The sequence below is a fragment of the Manis pentadactyla genome, chromosome 10 (genome assembly GCF_030020395.1).
Source record: "Manis pentadactyla isolate mManPen7 chromosome 10, mManPen7.hap1, whole genome shotgun sequence".
Taxonomy (NCBI): domain Eukaryota; kingdom Metazoa; phylum Chordata; class Mammalia; order Pholidota; family Manidae; genus Manis; species Manis pentadactyla.
The window spans coordinates 15,298,501-15,315,545 of NC_080028.1; the positions used below are offsets into that span (position 1 = coordinate 15,298,501).

The window sequence follows — 17,045 nt, forward strand, 5'->3', positions numbered from 1 at the left end:
CCATCTTACTAATACACCCTTAAATTTTCCACCATGACAATCAATCTGACCTTTGCAATTCAAGGTGAGTTCGTGACTATACCTAATGACTCCCCATAAGCTGATAAATAAGGCAGGATTTTCTCTGCATACTTTCAATTTACAAAAAACGAAAAAATTCAGCAATTGAGCATTAGTTCTTCAACTCACAAACGATACCAATTTTCTTTTTCGCCTTCTCCTAAATGGGGAAATTTCATGATTTTCACATATCCAAACTCTGGTCATTCATGTCACTTACAGAAGAACAAGGGGAAAAAATTACCCTTATTAAGAAAACTGAAAATAACTGCATTTGATATTGAAAATTAGGTAAATCTCAGGGAAGCTAAGATCAGATACCAGCTGGCAGTGACTTCCTTTCCATCTCAGAAGTCAGTAACAATGATACATACATACAGCCGTGTGCTGCTATGGAAAACACAGAAACAATAAACACAGACTCCAAAACCTTAGGATTTACAAGGACTGTATGTGTTCATTTTTTTAAATATTGATCTTTAAGCACAATTAGTTCAACACTTCTAGAACATTCCTAACAGAAAATCACAGAGCCTTTGCTGTAATTACACTTCCTTATTATGGATCTCACTGGCTTACAAAAGCAACCATCCTATTTAGAAGCAGTCCTGATTGCTGGGGATGAAGTTCAACCTTATAATAATATGAGGTCTGCCTTCTTCCAGATTCCAACCTTGGACTTAATTGTCTCTTCAGGAGAAAATTCTGCTCTAGGACAGGCCATTTAGTTACCACTCTCTCCTTCTTGGTCTCACTTCCAGGGTGAAAGGCCCTTCAACCATTTCTGACTTGCATGCCTTCCAGAATCTTCAGCAATTGATGGCCTGCCCCTGAGCATGCTCCAGGCTGTCAATGTTCCTCTTAACACGGGCATGCTGACCTCACCAACAACGTTCTCAACAGTCTCACCAGCGTACAGTGGGGCTACTACGCCCCTCATTCTGGATGTTATACTACTGCTACTGGAAAGCCAAGGCCACATTACTGGCCTTATCAACTAAAACTCAAAGGGTAATTTTTATCTTCACAAAACAATGTTATCAAGTCAAACACTACTGATTTGGATACTTGTGCAAAACTAAGTAAAGAGATTTACATTTGTCCCTCTTTGCTGTTGTTATGCCAGCCTAACACTCAGTCTTGATTCTGTTAGCCAGCAGCACTGGCAGCCTTACAAGCTGTGTGTTCCATCTTCAGCTATGTATTTAAAGCTTTATACTTCTGTTCTTGAACAAATAAATTTAAGGTGGTCTGAATAAAGGAGAATACCAACTCTGAATGAATGAATGAAATAACCATAGTCTTACATCGCTACTGAACGCTCTCTTCTTTGTGTGTCATCGGCTATCTTTTTTCTGAATCACAGATACCACCCCTCCTCTTATGCCTATATTTTTATATACAGTTCCTTGGAAAAAAAAGTTGTAATTAAAAAAAGACACCTCCCCTTGATCTTAGTTAATTTCATTCTTGATCATTCCTCTACTTAAAAATTCTTCAATAGCTTCCTACTGCTGTTAGAAGAAAAGCCGAAATCCTTAACATGGCTTTCAAGCCCAGTCAGAAATCTGGCCCTGACCACCTCCCCTGTATCATCTCCGAGCACCCTCCCCACTGCCTGTAACACAGGGCAAAGTCGGATAAAACTCTACGCATTTTTCAAGCCTCCATTCTTTCACTTAGCAGAATTCTTTCAAGGCTCATCCACATTGTAGTATCAGCACTTGATTTCTTTTTATGTCAAATAATATTCCACTGTATGGATATGCCATCTTTTATTTAACCATCCATCAGTTGATGTTTATTTGGTTGTTTCCACTTTTTGGCTATTCCAAATAATGCTGCTACAAACATTTGTGTATAGGTTTCTATGTGTTTTCATACCTCTTGAGTAGAGACCTAGGAGTACAATTGCTGGTTCATGTGGTAACTCTACATGTAACCATCTGAGGAACTGCCAAGCTGTTGTGCAAAGCAGCTACAACATTTTATCATCCCACCAGTATGGCATGGAGGTTCCAATTTCCCCACATCCTTATCAATACTTGTTATCTTTCTTTTTGATTATAACCATCCTAGAGGGTACGAGCTGGTTTGTCATTGTGATGCTCCTGCTTCTTAGCAAAAGCTCTTTAAAATGGAATTGAAGCCCTACACCAAGCTCCCATTTAGCAGCTCCTCTGCCTATCCACTCTTGCATTCCAGCCAAACAGCCTGGTCACTGTTCCCTTCAGACCCCAAGGAGGCTCCACCTGAGCACCTTTATCAAGCCATGCTCTCTGCATCCTACTTTTCAGCTTAGCTAAACCCTTTCCTCTTAAAATGTGGCTTAGGGTCTCAGGTCGAGAGGTGTTCTGTGACCACCAAGGCATCATTCCTTTCTCCAAAATTAGAAAATTAGATTACCACCCCCTCAGCAGCCCTTTATCATCAGGGATGCTGCCTTACAATTCCCTGTATTTCCGGAAACAAGCAAGGTACATAGTTGTACAAAGTCAAACAAAGTTAGCTGGTGATAAACATTTAACCTTTTAAAAAATACACATTTCTTGAATTTTTTCATTGGAAAAACTAACCAACTATTACTATGGGTTAAACAATTACCTTTAAGAATGCTGGAAGCAGCCTCCATTTTTCCTGTGAACCAAAACAACAGGAATATCAGAACTCTGTGCTAGCAACCACAGTATTTCTACAAGAAGATTTTTTGAAGCACCCAAAATGACTTACTTCATCAAAGTAAACAAAAGAAAGAAAACCAAAACAAAAATATTTAAAAATTTTCCCACTTTTATAGAAATCATATATGTGTGCGCATATGTGCACGATATATGTATACATACATGCATATAAATAAAGCATAACTTAATCTCTTCTTGACGACTCAAGGTTTCAAGCAATGTTCATACTTTATTTTAGTCTCAGGACATTTGCTGAGTAAGCAGGGTTTGCCAGTTCGAGAAAGGGAAAGTGAGTCCCAGAGTCATGGGGAAGCTGGGTCTCTTGACGCAAGGGGAGTTCTTTCTCAACTACTGTCTGGTCAGAGCTCGTCTTGGGGCTGCAGCACTGCACACATGGCATTCTTCTCCTACACTAAATAGCTACAAACTGACACACCTCCCCAGTTCTTATGTGGACTTTTCATACCTTCCTGAGGTTATAAGTGGCCTAAGAAGATAGGCCTCCTTTCACATATGGCATCTAATCTGCTAAAGGGAAATCTGACAAATGGTCAGAAACGAGTCTAAAGTAAGAATACAGTTTCTGACGAAGGGCCTATGGATCATATAGGCCCTTGCAGCAAGTGCAAAACCTTTGGCTTTCACTCTGAGTGTCATAGGAAGCACTGGAAGGTGCTGAGCGAAAGAATGATGTGATAGTAACTCGTTCTAACTGGCTCACTCTAGCTGCTGGGTTGAGAACAGACCAGGTTAGAAGCAGGGAGACCATTTAGGAGTTTATTGCAATTTTCCAGGCTGATAATAGTACAGGTAGTGAGAACTTGTCGGCAAGGAGACACAATTTGAAGTTAAGCCCACAGGCCTTAATCACAGATTAGGTGGAGACTCTGAGAAAGAGGACTCAAGACTGGCACCACCTGGAGATCAAGGAGCCGGGGACAGAGCTGGAGCAGCTGTTTGGCTATGGAGTTTGGAAGGGGGCATGTTAAGTTTGAGATATCCATTAGATGTTCAAGTGGAGATGTCAGACAGCAAACACAGTCTGAAACTTGGGAAAAGAGTGGCCTGGAGATATAAATTAGGAAGAGGTCAGCAAATGCATAATCAAAGCTATGTAATGGATGAGATCACATAAGGTGTGTAGATGGGGAGGAGTTATATGACATGAGACCAAGAACACTCCATCATTTAGAGATGAGGAGCAGCAGGCAGATCCAGCAAAGAAGGCTGAGAAGGAGTGGCCAGGGAGGGAGGCAGACGACCTGGAGGAAAAAAAAATTAAGAAAGAAGAGAGGTGGGGAAGTAGTTAGATGGAAAATCTCTGTATCTTCCTTTTAATTTTGCTGTGACCCTAGAACTGTTCTAAAAGAAATTAAGTTTATTTTTTTTTAAAAGGGTTTAGGGCAAAACCATTCTTGGATGATAGAAATCAAAAGGTGTTAGCGGGGTAGACTCAAAAGGTTCATAAAGGAACTTTCCAGGGTTACTGAAAATGTTTTGTACCTTGAATTCAGTGGTAGTTATTTGGGTATATGTAACAGTCAAAACTAATATAATTGAACACTTAGTATCTATGCATTCTATTGTATGTAAGCCTACAAAGAGAAATGAGAGAAAAACCCAGAAGGAACTATCTGAATAAAATAGAGTGATCTCAGGGCTGGATGAGGATGAGGTGGGAATGTGGCGAAAGAGGCCAGACTGAGGAAAGCCTTACAAACATGGCAAAATCTAAAGAAGGAGTGTCTAGGGAGGGAGATTTTGCCCTAAGAGCAATGGGCAGAGATTTAATTTTAACCAAGGGAGCAACGTGATCATATTTGTTAAACTGATGCCTCTGGCTACAGAGCAGAGAACAGATTGGAGTGAAACAAGTCAGAGCCTTGGTACTAGGAGATGACAGCAGTTCAGACTTGGAGAACAGTGGGAATGAAGGTTCAGACTTAAATGCATTTAGTAGGCAGGGCCCTTAAGATGTGATGGTGGATCAGATGCAGAGGGCCAGGAACAGGAACTGTTATTCCTAAATCAGAAGACTGGAATTGTGGTTCTGGTTCCTTGATGGCTGTGCAAATTCAGGCAAGATGTATAAATCCTTTGGGCTTATTCCATCAGCTCTCTGGAGAAGCAGTCCAGTCAGCAGTTACCATGAAGACTAGAGTCAGACATCCAGAGTCCAAAGTCCTGATCAGCCCCTTAACAGCCTCATGACACTGGGTTAGTTACTTTCAGCCTCAAATATCTTCACAGGCAAAATAGGGTGAAAGTAGTACTTATTTCAGAGAATGAAATAACGTAATGCATAGTTAGGCTTAAACAGAGCCTGGCACATAGTAAGTGCTCAGTAAATGCTGGCTCTTAATGTTAACTCCTCAAGAGTTAAAAATCCAGTATTTCTTGATGATGATCAGCAGGATATTGCAGGTACTCAGAGATTGAATCTGATGGACTAATTATAACTCGACTTTATTAATCTTCCAAATGATTAGAAAGAGGTTCTTATAATCTAATAGATTCACTGATGGTGCCACTCTCCGGCTTAAACCCCTCATAGCATCTCATCGCTGTTCCATTATCTAACAGAACCTCCTTATCAGGACCTTTACCGATCCTTCATCTTTCACCTCTTCTCCACTTCTCCTCACTCTAGTACTACTAGATTTTAGTTCCACGAAAACATCAGTCTTGCCTACCGGGGTTCAAGTGTCCTTTTCCTTCCACCTGCAATCTCTCCCTTGATTCTCACTTCCCCATTCCATGTCAATGAAGGTTTTGAGGCCCAGAGAGATTATGACATGCCTTTCCAGAAACTAAAATTATGTCAACAGCTGTACTTCATTATGCAGCTCACTGTACTAGTTTCCCTTAGCTTCCGAGAATCTGATGAAAGCTACGGGGCTACTCCCGGTTAAAAACCTAGGCAAAATTTTGAGTAAATTTTCAGGGCGTTTAAAATACTCTTGCAGCCCAAACTTGAATGGCAGGTTAAGAGGAAAGATTACTAGCCTGGGATTCGGACGGTTTGGTTTTACCAACACAGCGAGCTGTGAGACCTCACAAAAGTGGCCCAAGATCCCAGAACCTAAGTGTCCTCTATCAGCCCATAAAAATGGGGTACGTCCCCCAAGGTGGGTGTGCGAACGAATCCTCCCGACAGACACGAACACTGGGAGGGGTCCAAGCCAAGGGCAGTGCGCGGGGATGCTCGCTCGCACAGCAGGGGCAACCTCCTCTGGGCTCGGCCCTTCCTCGCGCACGCGGTGGTCGTCCCGGAGGCCCAGCTCGCCGAGCCCTGAGCATGCGCGGAAGCCGCGGCCCGCCCCCCGCTGCCGCCGGAGCCCTCGGGCAACGCCTCCTGAGAGCGGGTCCCTCCCTTCCTCGCCCCGCGTGCCCAGCCCTCACCTCTACAGTCGGGATGGGCGCAGCCAGTTGCTCCCGGCTCAGATTCCCAAACTCCTCCGCAAGCACATCCATGCTGCTCACGACGAAGGAAGAAGCGATTAGACTCACTCCTGTCTTTGCTGCCCCAAGCAAACCGCAGCACAAGGGCTGCGCGCAGGCCTAAATGATCCCCACTGCGCAGGTTAATTGGAGGCGCGACAGAAAGGTTCCGCCTTCTCCCAGCCCGAATCTGCGGTGGAACCCGGATGTGACTGCGGCGAAACTGGGAAACTGCGCCCCCTGGTATCGCTCGGAGGTATCGCCCGGGTAATCCTAAATCCCAGCAGACAATTATCCCAGTAAAGCATATATTGACTGTAATTTTAAAATAATTTTTTTAAAGAGGGGAAACGAACATTTTGCGTCACATTAGCCACCGAGGGAGAATTCATTTAACTCAATCCAAAATCACACGTATTGAGTGAAAAACCAGGAAATTCACCAAATGTCTGGTAAAAATATGGTACATGCGTGTGACAGAGTATTATACAACCACTAAAATGGCCATCAAGTGAGGAGGAATTAACTGGAAAGCAGAGCAGCATTAATAGGAAGTGATTAAAAGTGTTATATCCTAAAAGCACTAGACAGGGAGACCCAGGAATAATACCAGCAGGTGGAGAAATTTAGTGTGAAAAATGTTTTAAATTAGTAGGGGAAAGATGGAATATCTAGTAAATGATATTGGAACAGCTGATTAGCCATTTAGGAAAAAAATCCATCTAAGTAAATCCTATATGGATTAAATATTTAAATGCTAACAAGACTTTAGAAGGAAAAAGTGAAAATATTCGTAACATTGGTGAAAGCCTTTAAGGATGGGAACACAATCAGAAATACTAAAATAAAATATTCATAGATGTGGTAGTATAATTCTAACCATACTTTTATGATTCCATGAGAAATTTAAGTTTCTGAACAGAACTTTAAAAGTCACCATGAAAAGAGCTCTTTAAAAACAAGTTAGCAGAAGACAAAGGATTGATACCCTTAGTTTAAAATGAACTCATACAAACCAATAGAAAAAAAAAAAGACAAAAGATACCAACAACTTTCAGTGTGGGAAGATGCAAAAGTCCTGGAGATAGATGATGGTGATGATTGCATAACAGTGTGAAGGTACTTAAGGCCACTGAACTATACACTTTTAAATGGTTACAATGGCAAAACTTAAGTATTTTGCCACAGTAAATTACAAGTTTGTAAAGAAGTATTTGCCATTTTCTCATTGTGAATGTATAATTCTTGCACCAGATTAGTCGAACTTCTGAATCAGCTACTTCAAGTAAATGTCAATGCCTGTATGGTCTGACTATTGTTCTGATATCTGAAAATAGGAGGAAAAAGAAAAAAGAGAAGAATTAGACCCTACTTTTGAAGACCTTACACTTTACTTAAAGAGACAGATATGCTTTTGTATCATCCTTTGGAATTAGCAGAGAGCAACCTATTTAGTAGCCTGGAAGGGATTGTAAAGTAATTTTCAGATGGCAAAGATCTCAAGGTTGGCTCTGGTGTGTTGATTTACTACTTCAAAATCCTGCTGGCTTTCCACTATCCATTTGGTTCTCCACTTCTGCATCCACCTCAGCCACCTGGAGCGCATGTTAAAGCAGCCTTAAACTTTCTGATTCAGTAGGTTTGGGCTGGGCCCGAAAATTCCCATTTCCAATAAGTTCTCAGACGCTGATCCTGTTGGCCCTGTGATCACACTTGGGGAATCGGTCTCTAACATAAGACTTATCACTCAATACCATACCCTCTGCTTATGTGTCTAGCTCTCCTTCATCCTGGGAGCTCCTGGAACAGGGACCGTCTTGTTTGTATTCCCAGGTTCTAACCCACTGTTTGTTCCTGAACAAATATAATTCGAACAAAAAAATGCTGTGCGTGATAATAAATTCAAAATATTTCATGTTTTTAAAAATCCTGACTTTAGTTTCTCTTGAAAAAGAGATGAATCAGGTAGTGATGGTCCCAGAGTCCTACATGGCAACAATGGGGGATGCTGAGTGGTGGCAGCCCTTAGATCACAGCCACCACAATCCCTGCAATCCTGCCTTCAGTGCACCTGCCCGGCCCCAAGGTATCAACATTTGCCCCCAGGTCTATTCATGTCTTCTTTCTGATTCCCTAAGTGGCTGGACTTGTAAAACCAAAAGTTTTACTGTTTTCTGCTGTCATGTCTTTTTCCTGAAATATTGGTACAAAAAGACTAGCTGTTTGAGTAGAGTGCTGGGCAGTTAGGGAACTAAAGCCGCAGAGGGAAAATGGTTGACATCTTGGAGTATGGGCTTGTCACTTCTCCGTCTAAGGTGTTGTGGTAGCCGGATGAAAAAGTGACCACTGTCTGGGAAGTGGGTGGGGGAATGGAAGGCACCAGTTAAAGGAGAGCAAAGGACGGGGAAAGCAGAAGTGCCAGAGCTGGGCTTCTGCTCACTGAGCGTCTCCTTATTGCCAAGCACTGGAGGAACCACTTCATGTGCATCCTCTGATTCAAGGACCCACCACCGGGGGTAAGTATAATTATCCCCACTTGACAGGTGAGGAGACTAAGGCTTCACAGGGATTAAGAAATTTGCCAAGCAGTGTTGGAATTTTAATCTGTAATTATCTGACCCTGGAGTCCATCCTTTTAACCACTCTATCATAATACCCGGTTAAACAGATGGGGTATTATGCAGAAGACATTTCAGGCAGGAAAAAACAGCCTGAGCTATGGTATGAGGACTTTAGATTACAAAATGCCACTTTCTGGCAATTGGGAGTGGTTCTCCCATAGGGCTTGTACATAGGGAAGTGTCTATAGATGATGCTAGAAAGATCCACTGGGGCTGGGCCATTTATGGTCTTTATGCCACGTTAAAGAAATTAGACCTTATTTTGAGGGGCTTCAACATGAAGATATTATAAGCAAAAAAGAAAGATTATCTTGTCTTCTTCAAAACCTTGGTGCATTCAGACTGGGAAAAAATATGGATGGTCCTGATTTCTATACCTGAATAAATTCATGATAGAACTAGAAAAGACCAGAAAAATGTTGGGGAGAGAATAAGGGCTCTTCAGTCAGAAAAGGCAAGGGAGAAGGAGTCCTTGAAGTCTAATTTCACAAACAGCAAGGGGATGATGAACACAGACAGGAGTTACTAACTCCTGTATTCAGAAAGTAGTTTTGCATTTTGAGCAAGACTGGATGGTCCAAAAACCTCTTACTGCCTGCCAGGCCCACAGGCCTTCCTCTGGAAAGCCTGGCTTTGTGTTGTGTGGCCATCCTGTGCCATCCCAGCTGACAGAGTCAGGAACCTGCAAAAGACAGCCGTGTAAGGGAGCTGAGGAGGCTTGTCATGAGAACCCCATCCAGTATGGGAGAGTGGGGAGGGGATTCCATACTGATGAGTGACAAATAGACCTAATCATATTCTCTCCCCTGAAATGTGTTTAATTAAGAGGCACAAACAGAGGTCAGCGACAGAAAGCAGGACCCTGGAAGTAAACGCCAAGTCAGCATTTGGTAACATCATGACAGAAATACTTTTGACTGGATGACCTAAGGAAACCAAGATAGCAAGTAGGGAAGAACACATTCCAGGGTTAGACTCTTTTGGATTTGAGTACCCTTACCTGCCCTGCAGACTTGGGCAACTTCCTCAGCCTCTTTCATTTTACACATGTGAAAATGATAAAACCTGCTTCACAGCGTGTTGTGCACTTATAGGAGATCATTTATATAAAGTGTATCGGGCAGTCCTTGCCATCTGATGAGTGCTCGGTGGCTATCGTTTAATTATGTTCTGAAAGAGAAAAAGCTATATGCAGATTCTTCACCAAGTCTTTAAGTGCAGCTGCTGGGACAGATTCCTGGATTTCCTTTCTTTTTTTTTTTTATGAAGCTCTACAGTGACTCCCTTTCCCCTGAAATCTGAAAAAGGCTAATGCAGGAAGCCCAGAAATAAAAAGATAAAGCTCCACTCCAAAAATAGAGAAGAAAAGGTCACAAGTTGCTGAATGGGATAGATGAAATCATGCAGGATAAAGTCATAATGGATTACAAAATGAAATTAGAAGACATTGGGCTTTGCCACTATCCTTTGAAGTTGACATCAAGGACAATAACTACGGTCTTCCACATATCCTTGAGTTTTTCTGTCAGTGACAATATTGGGCTTAATGAACCATAGTTCTGATGAGATATGACAATTTGTGTTCTTATGTACTTAAGCACTTGATCATCACATCTCACAATACTAAAACCTCTTGAAGCTTGAAAGAGATTTAGGACTAATAAATTACAGTTATGATGCATTGTGGCTACATTATGCTTTAGCATTTGCAGACAACTTCAAAGACAACTCATCTTTGTGACATCTTTGTGAGGTAAGAAGGTAGTAGGGCAGACACGGAGGGTAAGAAACAGGTTCAGGGAGACTTTAAAAAACTGGCTTGAGTTCATAAAGCTATTAAGCAGTGAATTCAAACTCAAGTCTTGTGACTCTCCATCCTGTGCTACTTTTACTAAACAATGAGTGGAAAATTTTGGAACTTAACCCTAGAGGTAGAACAGGCTGTACTTTAGTTTCAAGAAGGGTTCGAGTTAGAAATAAAATCATGTTGCACAAAAGGCGGACCTCTCCATAACGATGGCACACTTAGCCCGTCAGACAGAGAATTCTTCACTGCTTATCCTGGATCTGGCTTCAAAATATGCTCACATAGTGCTCTGGGGAGCTTCTATTAAAAGATCAGAGAAGGCACATGATTTTAAACCTATTTCATGAAAAGAAGTCTGTCGGTCCCTCCCTGCTTCTGACCCACAAATAAGGGAGGAGACACGATGAGATATCGAAGATCTGAAAGGGCCAGCCAGGGGACTCGAGGCTTAACAGCGCAAGAGTGGTGCTGAGAGGGCACCCTTCGTATTTATTGAGCAAATACATGTTAACAATAGAATTCTGTGGGGGGGACTTAATAGACAACCATTAACTAACTCTAAACTTAATCCTCGGCAGTCTCCAGTCTCCTGGGGCGCGACGTCTTACAGGGTATTGAAACAATAGCAAGGGCAATTAGGTCACTGAAACTGTTTTGGTCTTGTTTGTTCTGTTCTTGATTCCTTATCAGGAATTACAGGAAAAATAATCAAGTCATATAAGATTATACACTTGATTTCTATACTTGATTTCTATATTAATCCCACAGAAGTCTCATGGGGCTTATTGGAGGAAGCTGGAGGAATCTGTGGTTGAGACTGTTAATGCTCACCAATATCCAAGTCAGGCCCTTTCTCCTGGGCACATTTTCCACCTCCCTTGCAGTTAGATGAAACCACATGATTGAAGCCAATGGATCATTAGTGTAAGTGGGCAATCTTTTTCTTTCCCTGTTTTCTGAGTGAATGGAGAAGACTTGGAAGATCTAGGAGACCGAGTCACAAGATGGATGGAAGTTGGGTCCCTGCATGGCTGAATGGAGTAATGCCTCCCCCCACCCCCAGCAATCTACCCCCTGCTTTGAACCATAACTTGAGAAATAAACTTATAGGAGGCCACTGAGACTTGGGAGCTACTTGTTCAACAGTTCATCCACACACAACAATAAAGGTTGACTTCATGTGCCTATTCCCTTCCTTGAATCACTGTTTAGAGTCATTCTCAGAGGCCATGCTGGATTCGGTGGTCTCACACGTTTCTCACATTCTATTTTAAAGTCCTCATGAATGTACATTATAGCAGATTTTTTTTTCTCTTTCTGGTCCTCTGCATACCCTTCCCCCATTTGGAAGAAATCCCTAGTTGGGTGACCTTGGTGGGACCATAGGGGTCTAAGGGTCAGCTATGTCCTCTTCCATCTTCTGCAAAATAGAGCCTGAGCACTTGGCCTAGATTCTTCTAACTGTATGTTGATTATCTGGGACTTTACATCTTGAGCAAATGAGGCAAAGAAGCAAGGAAAGTTAAGAAATCAATCTCTGAATTCAACTTGGCTGGAGTCCTGAGGTTTGAATTGTCTGGTTCCTACTCATTTTTCAAGCCTGATTCCTCAGTCTGTGAAGGATTTAATACCTGTACAATAAATCCCATTTCTGCCTCAGCCAGCTGGAGTCCATTTCTATTGCTGTACCCTGTATGAGTGCATGCACGCATATGCACACAACACAGAGAAATATCCCAGCACCAATTGCCAGTGTTCTTTGCCAGGGTAATCTCTCCAAAATATAATTTGTTTGTAACCTTCTCCTGTTTTAAAAGGTTCATTGATTTATCTCCTTCAGGACAAAACCCACACATTTTAGCTGACACCCCAGAATCTTTTTACGTCTCTTACTTCCTTTCACTTTCACTTCTCTTATCACTTTAGCTTTTCTACCTCATGCTGGTCCCTGGGCTCACCATTTCTCCACACCACTGTACTCACCATGCACTTGGCTTATTATACCTTTCCCTTTCTTGGCCTTTTGGCAAATTCCTACCTATCCTTCCTATTGTAGCTCAAGAATGATTTTCTCCATGAAATAGAGTTTGACATTTTTTCCCCTAGCACTATGTGTACTTTTTTTATAGCCTTTATTATACTCTTTTGTAATTGTTCACAATTTGTCCTTCTGACTAGATTATAAACTTCTTGAGGATAGCATCTATCTAGTCATCTATGTATAACACTCAGGTTACTTCTGGGCATGTAGTAGATGCTCAGTAGGTTTGTTGACTGACTGAGCATGACCTGATCTCTCTGTAAGGCTCTGATAACCACCAGAAACAGCATTTTAGAACAACTAAAATAAAGACTGTACAATATTCCAGCCCTAAACTACCCAATGGTGGTTTAGAAAACAAAGAGACACTGGATATCTTGCGATGATTTTTAATGTTTTAAAATTTAACTAGTGCACACAATATACTTTAGCAGAACGAAAATGCATATGGTGGTTAATAAAATTGACATCACAAAACAAGACCATGTTAAGAAAACCTCAAAAAGAGAAGTAAACATTTGAGAAAAAAACAAATAAACAACATACCAAGGGATCTGACTTTAAAATCCCAATAAATGTAGTTGCCTAAATGCAGACATAAGACACTGAGATTTACTTTGCCACTTAAGAGAAAAACAGCAGCAAAATGCCGTTCATTTTAAGTGCATTTAAAAAATGTTTACACATTATTTTCCTGCAGGCAACTGCACTATAATCAAGTATATAAGAATATCAGCTGGATTCCAATCTGATAATAAAAAGGGAACCACCTGGTCTTCTTGTTAGGTATACAGTTCACCTCAGAAAAAGACAAAAAAAGAAAAATCACACTCCGTATTACTTTTCTGTGTCAGACCCTCCCTCCACCCATGCCCCAAAGTAAACACAGTTGAAAACTACTTCAACTTAAGCAAAAACAAAAACAATTTTCAGCACCTTATGGTTTCTAAGCTAGGAAAGCATGGGCAGAACAGAAACAGAGGAAGAGGAAAAACAACTGATGCGCTCTTCTGTAACACTCCACGTCCATACAGCTGCTTAAATGGATAGAATGGCTGATTTATGTATTGGTTATTGGTCTTTGTAAGAAAAAAAAAAGACTTTTAAAATTCCCTCAGATTTTGGCAGACCCTTCCAAAATGTAAAGAAAGATTGGGGTTAATTTATTCACACAATCATTTCCCAGAACTTTATCAAATAATTAAGTAGCACCATCATAGCAGATGTCGTGGTAAGGAAACGACAGTGAGGAAGAGAAGAGCACTCTTTTTTATTTTCTACCCACTCTTCCTCACCAAACTAAGGTGCAATGAGTCCCTAGAGAACAAAACAATCAAAAATGTGTTTTAGGCAAATAAAGCACTTACTAGACTGACTGACCAAACAGTATTTCCCTTAAGACTTCAAAGGAAGTATGTAATTCCAGGACAAGCAGATTTCTCTAAAAGCCCAATGACAACTAGTGTCAGCTCAGCAAATTTTGATTTGATGCTTAAGAAGATGATGATGATACTTAGAAGAGCATCTTGGTCAGAGAGGGGTAAGAATTTAACAAACACAGAAGGCATTTGCTAGAAAGTTATGTGGTTAAAAATCCAAAGTTCAACAATTTCTTTTTCAGATGTAAACTTCGCTGAGAATGGGGATCTCTTGGGGGATCTTGTTTTATTGTTAACATCTCTTCTTTTGACAAGTAAACCAATTCAAACTGCTCCTGCCTTATGTAAAAATATTAAACTGTTATATAAACCTCACCAATGGTCTGAGAAATGCAAGGACATTCACTAAGAGATCTGTGGGAAAATTGTTTCTCTCAGAGTGCAGGATAAATTGCAAGCAGAAACAAACCTTCAGAGTAAATTCTAGTAGGGATTTGTTTCTATTTTCACTAAATGAACAAGGGAAGTTTTATCTAAAATCTGTATATAGTTTTAAAATGTATTTTATAAATGTAAATTCTAAACAAATACTGACAATTGATATTACAAAATGTGACTGATACATTTGTGGAATCTGAAGACTTACTATGTAAGTTTCTATTATACATTAATACAATTTAATTGTACATTTCAAATACAATTATGCTTACTTCATATCAGTTATTCAGAACATCAATGACCTTGGTTATTCTCACAAGTTTCAGCCCTTTAAGAAGTTGTAGCAAAATTAAAATCATTAGATTTGATAGTGACAAGAGAGGAAATACAGCTCCTTAGGCAATTGAATGAATAAGCCAGATACAAATGCTTAAGAAAACATTAAAAAGTATTATATAGGTAATATAATTAATTACAAATTATTTTCTGTTCATTAAAAATGTCTCTTTTGAGCTTGAAGATGATGCACAAATAGACTCTAAATATGATGTGTGTGTCTTCTGCAATGCTCACAACAGGGTTACCCAGATTCGGGCTAGCACTGCACCATGGACAGGACTGAGAAGGTGCAGCCACATCAGTAATGCCACTGATGGAAACAGACTGGTACCGAAGTGATGGATTTCCAATCTCTTATCCAATATCAGTTCCTTTTTAGTTATTAGAAGGTGAAGAAATGTCTGCCTTTCCCATGGCTTCTTCACTGAAGAGCAGCTTTCGAAGTATACTTGCATAAAATGGTCCATACACTTGTCTGTTGAGATTCACAATGTTTGCATATTGAGCACCTAGCACTTCCAGCTCCTGCTGAATGACAGCAAGGCCTCCTGGCATGGGAGGCATGCATTTTTGAGGACTTGGAAGACAAAGTAGGCTTTTCATGTACAGTTGGATTCGTTTATCTGGGGAAAAATAAGATATCTTTATCTGTCCCATTATTAAAGCACACAATTTTTAAAAAGCTAGAATAATAATTATCATAGGTAGACTGTGATAATAATCCCAATTTTTACCCTCTCTGTGTCATGCCCTTTACAAGGTAGCTTTGCAGCTCTTCCCATCAGAGGCTGGCATCTGTTCCCCCATGTCCTGAATTGGGGTTGGCCTTAGGACTTGCTCTGGCCGATACAGAATGTGGCACAAGTGCTGGAATGTCAGTTCCATGCCAAGGTCTCAAGAGGTTCCTATCTGTTTTCTCTTCCTACCACAGCCATGTGATCAAGCCTGGGCTTGATGAGAGAACACATGAAAGGCAGCCTAGCTGTTCCACCTGAGGCTGTCCAAGACCAGCCTGCAGCCAATCAGCTTCCAAACCCTTGGGAGACCCCAGCCAAGACCAGCAGCGCTCCCTACCCAAGCCACTGCTGACCACAAACATGCGTGAGTCGAGGCAAACCAAAGAGCTTCCCAATTGCTCCACAGACTTGTGAGCAATATTGTTTATTTTATTTAAGCTGTAGAGTGTCACAGGAACTTGTTACGCAGCAACAGCCAGCTGATAAAAACACAGAGCACTTCTGGGGCAGGGCAGGGAATCTTTTACAAAACCTCAGTACTAGATGCCCATACTTTTAGTTATGCATACTGCTTTAGTGTACTCTGCTTTAGAGTTTGTAAACGGGCACTGCCAGTTTGACCCCACACAGTGTTCTCTAAAAATAGAAACCATTTAAAAATCAGGAGTTTCATACAAAAATCCAAACTTCTGGTTCCTCTTGCAAAATCTAGAGATCTGGCAAACTTGAGAGCCCAAGTTACTACATGACAAGGGTGAGCACACACACAGGTGTTCCTAGAATCAGAATTTCAACAGTGAAGTTTACGCCTACTGTCCTGGCATAATAAAAAGAGCACTTGCAAAGGTCCCTGGTTTGGACAATACATTATTTGGTTACCTCGCACACGGCCAACAATCTAGAGGCCCTGAGGAAGGGCCACCCCAACTGGCTCTCCCGTGTGCTGCCTTCCCCACACTTCCTGCTTCACTGCTCCAGTGCATCTGTGTGTGAGACTACATCGCTGAAGCAGGCAAGTGCATTAATGAATGAGTCTGCAACAGTATCGGACAAACAGTACTGAACACACTGGACCTGCTGTAGCCCCCACTGCTCCACAGGCTTTCTTTGGCTTTGGAAACAGAAACTTCACAAATAAAGTTTACTAAGGAGAATACAGTCTCCCTCTGTAAGGTGAGGGCTATGTCTTTTTAATCTTTTTAATCTTTATAGCCCTGGTCTGGTATGTGACAGGCACATCACAGATGATGACTGAAGCGAGAATGAAATGAGAAAAATACATAAAGATCAACCCCGAACTGAAAGCCGTGGGAGCCAGGGAGGAACGGGGGCCGGCAAAGGCAGGCAGAGATGATTTGGGCCTTACTTCATCTGTGGATTAAAAGAAATTATTCATGGATGTATCACTTGTACAACTGGAAATTACTTTAAAAAAAACACAAATGCTATAAACATGTAAATAATCGACACAGCAGGTAATCTCTAAGATCTACTTCGTTTT

The 17,045-nt window shown here is 41.2% G+C and overlaps 2 protein-coding genes across 6 annotated transcripts in view; both read right to left on the bottom strand.

The window, feature by feature from the left end:
- Positions 1 to 6,371, bottom strand: part of POLR3B (RNA polymerase III subunit B) — a 133,555-nt gene extending 127,184 nt beyond the window's left edge. For 2 of the 5 annotated variants that reach the window (XM_057486444.1, XM_057486443.1), the window contains exons 1-2: positions 6,144 to 6,370; positions 2,665 to 2,697 (exon numbers count right to left, since the gene is read on the bottom strand). In XM_057486444.1, coding sequence (XP_057342427.1) covers positions 2,665 to 2,697; positions 6,144 to 6,215 — 105 coding nt within the window. In that variant the 5' untranslated portion in view covers positions 6,216 to 6,370. Of the gene's footprint in view, positions 1 to 2,664; positions 2,698 to 6,143 lie in introns of all 5 variants that reach the window. The other 3 variants (XM_057486441.1, XM_036891169.2, XM_057486446.1) reach the window with 3 other exon arrangements.
- A 6,653-nt stretch (positions 6,372 to 13,024) lies between these two features.
- Positions 13,025 to 17,045, bottom strand: part of TCP11L2 (t-complex 11 like 2) — a 37,623-nt gene continuing 33,602 nt past the window's right edge. Inside the window, exon 10 of the mRNA XM_057486447.1 lies at positions 13,025 to 15,430. Coding sequence (XP_057342430.1) covers positions 15,183 to 15,430 — 248 coding nt within the window. The 3' untranslated portion in view covers positions 13,025 to 15,182. The remainder of the gene's footprint in view (positions 15,431 to 17,045) is intronic.